Genomic DNA, 8,263 nt, shown 5'->3' on the forward strand with positions numbered 1-8,263 from the left:
GGGGATTCCACACCTGGAAGAGGGGTGGGCATCTCTGGCATCAGAAAGCCTCAGCAGGCACTGGCCATTAGCCCCCAGCCCTGGAAGGGGGGCACCTGAATTCTTAGGGGGCCTTGGGCCCAAGTTCTCAGCTGCATCCTCTGCTGGCCTCCTGGTTCCTGCTGGAAGGGGGCGTCCACCCTATCACCAGCCCCAGCCCTGGGAAGGGGGACCTGCCTCCTAGAGAGGCCCTGGAACAGGTGCATTGCTCACGGGAAGGATCAGTTACACAGCAGCTCCAGGGCGAGGTACAAGGAGTCCTCGGTGGCCTTGGCCAGGTATTCACAGCACAGCCAGTCTTCCAGGCTGGGCACCTCCCCACCAACGGCCCGCTCGGCTAGGTGCAGGACCAGCAGCGCGCGGCGCATCCGCAGCCAGGACCCCAGCGGGGCTCCGCGGCCGCGCAGCTCGGCCCCGGGCGCCCAGAGCAGCACCGCGCCGCGAGTCCCGGCCTCCGAGGGCTGCGCGCGGGCCAGCTGGGCCGCCAGGTGCTGCAGGCCCACGGCCAAGGACGTGGCCAAGGTTGCGCCCGGGCCAAGCAGCTCTCGGAGTGGGCTGCCCAGCTGCCGCGCGTGGGCGGCCGGGGGGCCGCGGGGGGCCGCGGCCGAAGTCCGCCAGCAGCAGGCGCTGGGGCCTGGCGGCTAAGCAGCCCCGCAGTGCCGCCAGCATCAGGTTCTTGGGCCGCAGCTCGGCCAGGGCCACAGCCCGCGCCTCCCTCCGGGCGCTCCAGGGCTGCAGGAGCCCCAGGGGCACGGCCTTGCGAACTCCTCGGGCGGCTGCGCGCCTGTCTCCACAGGCCACTGGACCACCGTAAGCTCCGGCATCTCCGCCGCCAGTGCCACGGGGCTGCTCCAGGGCGTCTCGGGAAGTGCGCCCTCGGGCGCCAGACCACACAGCTCCTGGTGGTTGAAATGCGGGGCCAGCGAGGCCTGCGGCCCTAGCCCACACGCGTGGGGCTTGTCAGCTCCTGGCTTGGGCACCTGCGGGATAGAGGGACGCTTCAGAGCTCCCCGCCACCAAACCAGCACAGCTCGCCCAGTGCCTCTACCTGTTCTAAAGACTTCCCACCCAACCCAACCTGCCCACCATCGCTGTATCCCTCCAGAAGCGGGGGGTTCGTGTTAATTCGGATGTTGGTCACCAGTATGATTTTAAGGAAAGCTACACCAGGGAGGATAGCGTTTAGGGGATCGGACTTTCCACTCTGCCAGAGGGGCGGATGCTTGCCACTTGGTAGCAAGGGAGATGACAGCTAAGGTGCCAGAGCTGGGCTGTCCACTAGAAATGCAACTCGGGCCATGGTGTCATTCAAATTTTCCAGTAGCCACATTTTAAAAAGTGAAAAGGAGCAGGTGAAAGTAACTTTCTTTCTTCTTAAAAAAAAAAATTTACTAGTTTGTTTTATTTTTTAAATTCCAATACAATTGAAAACTTACAGGATTTGTCTTTGTCTTATTTCACTAAGCATAATACCCTCCAAGTCCATCCATGTTGCTGCAAATGGCATTATTTTGTTCTTTTTTATGGCTGAGTAGTAGTCCATTGTAGATATATTTCACATCTTTTATTGAGGGACGCTTAGGTTGCTTCCATGTCTTGGCTATTGTAAATAATGCTGCTATGAACACTGGGGCGCATATATATTTTCTAAATAGCGTTTTCAGTTTTTTCTGGATATATACCCAAGAGTGGAATTGCTGGATCACATGGTAGTTCTATTTTTAGTTTTCTGAGGAACTTCTAGACTGTTTTCCACAGTGGACGCACCATTTTACATTCCCAACAACAGTGTACAGGGTTCCTTTTCTCCACACCTTCGACAGCATTTGTTATTTGTGGTCTTTTTGATGATGGCCATTCTGACAGGTGTGAGGTGATACCTCATGGTGATTTTGATTTGCATTTCTCTGATTAACGATGTTGAGCATCTTTTCATGTGCCTGTTGGCCATCTGTATGTCTTCTTTGGAAAAATGTCTCTTCAGGTGTTCTGCCCAGTTTTTAAAAAATAAATTTATTTTTATTTTATTTTTGTCTGTGTTGGGTCTTTGTTGCTGCGTGCGGGCTTTCTCTAGTTGTGGCGAGCGGGGGCTACTCTTTGTTGCAGTGCGCGGGCTTCTCATTGTGGTGGCTTCTCGTTGCAGAGCACGGGCTCTAGGGGCACGGACTTCAGTAGTTACAGCATGCGGGCTCAGTAGTTGTGGCGCACGGGCTTAGTTGCTCTGCAGCATGTGGGATCTTCACGGACCAGGGCTTGAACCCATTTCCCCTGCATTGGCAGGCGGATTCTTAACTGCTGCGCCACCAGGGAAGTCCCCTGCCCAGTTTTTAATTAGGCTTTTTTTTTTTGATACTGAGTTTTATGACCTTGAAAGTAACTTTCATAATCTATTTTATGTAATCCAATTTATCCAAAATATTATCATTCAACAGGTCACCAAATGACAAAAGTATTAGTGAGACGTTTTACATTATTGTTATTATTATTGATACTGAGTCTTGGAGACCCGGTGTGTATTTGGTACTCAGAGTATATCTCAATTGGCACCAGCCCCACTTCAAGCGCTCAGAAGTCACCCATGGCCAGCAGTTGCAGTACTGAACAGCAAAGCTCTTTCTAGAAAGTAGGGGAGTATCAGCCCTGGGGATTACATTTGAATCACCTTGGGGCAGGGGTTAAAAAGGACAGGTGCTGAGGTGGGGCTCTGGGAGTGTGATATTTAAAAATAAACTCCCCAGGGGTCTCTGAGATGGATGGAACCAGGACGGAGCTGTCAACTAAAGAACTCACAGCCAGCAGCAACTTACTCCCTCCATGCTCCGGTCTGTAAAATGGGTCCATGATAACACATTCTGCCGAATGGGTGAGGTTCCTCCAAAATGGTGATGTGTCTGACACTTGGTAGTCTGGTTTATTTGATGGGAATCTTTTTTTTCTTTTTCTTGGTGGTGCATAAAACAGAAGCATCTTATAACGAAACGTGGTGACGCTTGCATGAGGATTAGCTGAATGAAAGTGTCTAAAAGTCCTTAGAACAGCACAAGACATGAAGGAACAGTGCTCAGTATATTTTGTTGAAGATGATGATGGAAAGTGGGAGCTATCAGCCGGCTGTGGGTTTCTCGCGCCAGAATTCACGGGTGAGTGAGTTAAAATGCAGACTACTGGGCCCCTGAGAGTCGTGGGGGAGATTTTAACAAGACTCCCAGGTGATTTGAATGTAGGTCGCCCCACACCTGAGAAACGCGGTTCCAAGGGCTGACGGTGTTAGTTCGTATGTTGGTTGCAAAATAAGCAATTGGACCTCAAGTCTAAAGAGCCCTGGGTTACGCCTTGGTCGGGACACTGGGGAAACCTCCGAGGAGGCGGGGCGGAGGCGGGGCGAAGGCGGGGCTCACCTTCGCAGCCAGGAGGTGCCACGCCTCCTTGTCCCTCCGCACCAGGCGGTGGTGGAGGGCGTCCCAGTTCTCCACGCAGGGCGAGCTGTCCAGGAGGCGGAAGCGGTGGCCGGGGCGGCAGGGGCCCGGGAGGCCCCCCAGGAGCCGGGCGTGCAGCCGGGGCGTACACGGCGCGGAGGCCCTCCAGCTGCCGGGCCTCCAGCGCGGCGGAGAGAGAGGCCCAGCTCCGTGTCCAGCGAGCAGAAGGGCAGCTCTGCAGGGCGACAGGCTGGCCCCGCCCTGTCGTCGCCTGCCTGGCTCTCGTGCACACTGCGGGATCCCAGAAGGGGCTTCTGAGGCTGCCCTGCTCGAGTGGGGCCGGGGCTGGGGGACTTGTGGGTGGGCAGCGACTGGGCCCTGGTCAGGGTCTTCTTGGGCAGGGGCTGCGGGTCAGTAGCGGGGCGCTCAGATGTCGGTGAGCAGCAGGCCTTGGAGGGCAGCAGGCGGGCGCGGGGAGGGAGTGGGGGAAGGGCGTGAGGACACGCAGAGCGGGGTCCTGTGCGCATGGCTCCACCCTCAGCCATAATTCCTTCATCTCTAGAATGGAAACAATGGGGAGCTCCCTGGTGGTCTAGTAGTTAGGACTTGGAGCTTTCACTGCTGTGGCCCCGGTTCAATGCCTGGTCAGGAAACTGAGATTCCACAAGCCACGCAGCACGACCGAAAAAAAAAAGGGAAAAAATACCAACTCTAACTACCCTATGCCCTGTGGGGTAAGGATGCCATCTCCAATTTACAGATGAAGAAACAAAGGTTCAGAGGAGTGACAAGTCAGTGGCAGAGAAACATCTGGCTTGGCACAGGTGACCCCCACTTCCCTGTGTGGCTCTGGGCAGGTGACTGAGCCTCTCTGAACTCCAGTTTCCTCATTTTTAGAAGCTGGTTATCCAGCTGCTTTTTTTTTTAAACAAAGAGTTTTATTAAAGGTAGTTAAAAAGCTGCTATAGGACTTCCCTGGTGGTCCAGACTCCACGCTTCCAATGCAGGGAGCACAGGTTTGATCCCTGGTGGGGGAACTAAGATCCCACATGCTGAGCAGCACGGCAAAAATGAAAAAAAAAAACCAACAAAAAATCCCTGCTGTGATCTAGTTAAACCATCATGGGGCAGAGCGTTCCTTGCATGGTAATGAAACACTCAACCTTTCTGCTCTGGCTGCCTCACCGATCACCTGTCCCACCCCCATCCGGGGCCCCTCCCAGGCTCTCACTAAGGTTGCTGTACGTGGGCTGGGTCAGCCAGGTCGGGGCGTTGGCCCCGGGGGTCTCGGTGGGTGGCTCTGGGCTACTCATGCTGCTGGGGGAAGGTCAGAGTGCAGGGTATGTGTGGGAGGGGCCCAGCACCTGCTGTGTGGCCCTGGGAGGGTTGCTTGACTTCTCTGGGCAAATGTCGCCCATCAACCTTTCAGGGCGGCGAGAAGGACCCTGTACTTTTGTGACATGGACAGAATGTCCAGCTGTAAGGACAAGACCTCAAGGGGGTGGGGGAAGAAGCTGGGGGCCGGTGACAATACCCAGGGAACCCATGCTTAGGCCTTGTCCCCAGAGCTCAGCCCCCTCAAGCTGTGTGGTTGCCAGCAGCAGCCTGGGCCCCAGCTCTGCCCCACCCAGATTCCAGGTTGCCCAACCTTGAAAAGCAGCTGCTTCTGCCCACTCCCTGCCGCAGTCCCCCTCTAGGAGCGCCCTAGCTTCAGGACTGGAGTGACCTCGGGGCAGGGGGATCTTGGGGACAAACTCCCAGTAGCTGCAGCCCCTGGCCTCCCGGACTGTCTGACCGGTTGCTGGAAATGCCCAGGCAACTGTTAGACCGCAGGCCCCGGCAGGAGGGGAAGTTTTCTGCGTTACTTCCTCATGAAGGCCACCCGGTTCCAGGGCTGAAAGCGGGTGGCAGGAGATGGGAAGACGGGCGGAGGTCCCAAAGTTTACACGAGGTGGGTGGCAGAGGGGAGCCCTGAGAGGTGGGGAGGATAGAGACTTTTTAGACTCCCCCGCCTTTGGGGAGGGCAGGGAACCCCAGCAGTGACTGTTTAGGGAGAGATTTGACCAGGTGACCCTTTCATCTGTGGCTTTCACTTTCCCCAGAGCCACTTCCCCTTCTGCAGGATCATCTGAGAAGCCTCCACTGCGCGTGCCCCCACCTCTGACCCATCCCAGGACCCTTGGCAGGTACTGCTCCATTTGAGCCCCAGCTCCGCTCTGACTTGCTGTGTGATGTTGGGTCAGTCACCACCCCTCTCTGTTCCAGCAAATAAAGAAAAGTGGCTCCTGCTTGCTGCCTCCTGACAGCCACAGAAGCTGGATTTTTCTTTAAAAATTTAATCAACTCATTTCCCTTCCCCCCACCACCTTAATGCATTGATTCAGAAAAAGGCATTTGATATAGAATTACCATACACAGAAAATCAAGAAGGGTGAAAATCCAGGGAAAGCCAGACAGTGTGAAATTCTAGCTTCAGCACACACTGTCGAAGCTGTCTGGGGACCTGAGGCTTGCCCTACCTGCCCGGAGGCATGAGAGGTGTCTCAGCTGAAACCCAGCCTCTTCCCCTCTGTAATGGAAGAACCAAGAAATCACTGCAGATGCGAAGATGCAAAGACGTTCTTGCTTCCTAGCTTGAGTGTCTTTCATGCTGAGTTTCTCCCTCCGCCCCATCTCGTTTCCCTTAGGGGCAGTGAGCACAGAGAGGGCTGGAGTCCATGGATGGTCACATAGCAGGTCCAGGCTGGGCAGAGGGGTCCACAGGCCATCGCTGGGTGCCCCCTGGGTGTGGGAAAGAAGACAGATCCATCTCACGGAGTCCTCCAAGTGGGTCTCCTGCCACAGTTTGGGCCACACTGACCTGCTAACAGCCAGCTTTTCGAGCGTGAGGGTCTGTAACTTGATTCAATATTTTGTTTTTCCCAGCACTCAGCTTCTGTAATTCATAGAATTTATACTTTTTGTCTTAATCCATGGGGCAGCCTGTGATTTGGGCAGATTTCAGAATCATGCAGTCGGAGAATGGCAGGCTCAGGGAAGGATTTGCCAATTATATGGGACAAGGATTCCAGAAATCCTGGGCTGTTCCAGGTGGAACAGAAGGGACCAGAGGTGCCAAGGAAGTGGCCTGCTCACTGCCCAGACCCCTGCTGACCACGAGTGCTTATTCTTTCCTTCAGGAGACCCTGTGGGGTCACCCAGCTGGGCCACGCCTCCCATCCAGGACTAATTAGGGTGAGGCAAGCAAGGCACTCACCTCAGGCACAGAATTTAAGGTGATGCCAACAAAACAAAAGGAAAAAAACATCAAGGTGGAGAGACTTCTGACCTTTTGCTACCTCTTGAATTCGCGAGAACAGGATGTTGGTTGGTGATGGCCGTTGTGACCGTGACACTTGTGTTTTCCTCCTGTCGCCCTCCTGGGCCCCCCGCCTGTGCCCCCTCTCAGAAGGGGCACCTGTACTTCCTCCGTGCGCGTGTGGCCAGGCGGCCACCCTGAAAGTGTTCTGAGTGTGCTGCTGTCAGGGAGCCCGAGCTGCCTCTCATCTGGGCCCGAGTTGGGGTATGGGTGCTCTAGCCCCTGGGGGGCCCCCGGCACAGGAGCAGGTGCCGGGATACGGGAGCCACATGGTGGGACAGGTTCCTGGTGGCTCCCGGCCAGGCCAGGATGGGGCAGCAGTGAGACCCACCCCCCATCCTGTCCCCTGGGCCTGCAAGAGCCTCACCTCGGGAGAGCAGCAGCCCCTACCTGACCAGTGCGGAGGGGCTGACCACAGGGGTGTGTACATCTTCTCCCACCCACCGGCAGGGGGAGGCTGGCTGCCACCCATGGGCTCAGCCCTGAATCCCACCCTACCCTCACCTCTCGCCTCGGGCTCCCTGCCAGCCTCAGACACCTCCCTGGGCCCAGAGCAGCGCTCGCAAGGCCAGGCCGAGGTTGAGAGGTCGGCCCCACTGTCCTCAGCCTGCTGCAGCCACAGGGCTGGACCAGTGGCTTTATCTTCTTCATTTTGCTTCAGGTTTTTATTTCTTTCTACTTTAAGTTCAGACCAAAAGATTCCAGAGTCATCCCCTACCCCTACCCTCCACCCCTCCAGAGACCCTCCAGCTGAAACCAGAGCCTGAGTTCAGGGACCCGAGTGGTGGGTATCGGGAGTGAGGGCACGAGGGCCACGCGGGGCCCTGCTGAGCCCTTGGGGTGCCCCCGGCCTCCGGCCACTCCTCTCCCCTCTGGGGACTCGTGTTCCAGCAAGTCGGGCGGGGCCCCTGCAGCGCTTCTGCTCTCCCGACCCCCCTACGCCGTCGGCACTTAAGCCACACGACAGAAGTCTGTAGCGGGAGCTGCACACACGCCCCTGGGCATGGACCCCGGTGAAGCAGGTGGTTCAAGGCAGAGCTTCGGGGACCGGGCGCAGAGGCCCTCACTCGACGACCTTCGTGCGATGTAGTGTTGTGCCCACCTGAGTATTATATCATACATCGAGCCTTCTCTGTATTTGAACAAGAAAGCGAAACACTAGTTTCCTACTTAAGACTTTAAGGGTTTGTGGGGCGGGCGGGGTTAACACGACACTTGGTTTTGCTTTCCTTTTCCTTTGGTTTCATGTGGAGTGTGAGCTCGTGAGTGTGTGCGTGGATGTGTGTTAGAGCCTCACCAGGAGATTAGGCTGTTGGAGGCCAAAGGGCGGCTTACCGTTCTCTGCTTTAGTCGCTGAACTCCTGAATGTTTTGGAGAAACAGGAAACAGAAAATAGCAGATGTCATGGAGGAAAGAGGATAAACAACGACCAAAAAAAAAGGGGAAGAAA

General features: G+C 55.9%; 1 protein-coding gene across 1 annotated transcript; it reads right to left on the reverse strand.

Annotated features, from left to right (window-relative positions):
• Positions 1 to 260: 260 nt before the first annotated feature.
• On the reverse strand, positions 261 to 4,768 carry PEAK3 (PEAK family member 3). Its single transcript, XM_030845694.1, is given in 7 exon segments — positions 261 to 629; positions 631 to 797; positions 800 to 1,019; positions 3,438 to 3,596; positions 3,598 to 3,643; positions 3,645 to 3,930; positions 4,681 to 4,768. Coding segments are annotated over 7 exon segments (1,335 nt in total).
• Positions 4,769 to 8,263: the final 3,495 nt, after the last annotated feature.

Source organism: Globicephala melas, chromosome 3 (assembly GCF_963455315.2).
Source record: "Globicephala melas chromosome 3, mGloMel1.2, whole genome shotgun sequence".
In the NCBI taxonomy this organism is placed as follows: Eukaryota; Metazoa; Chordata; class Mammalia; order Artiodactyla; family Delphinidae; genus Globicephala; species Globicephala melas.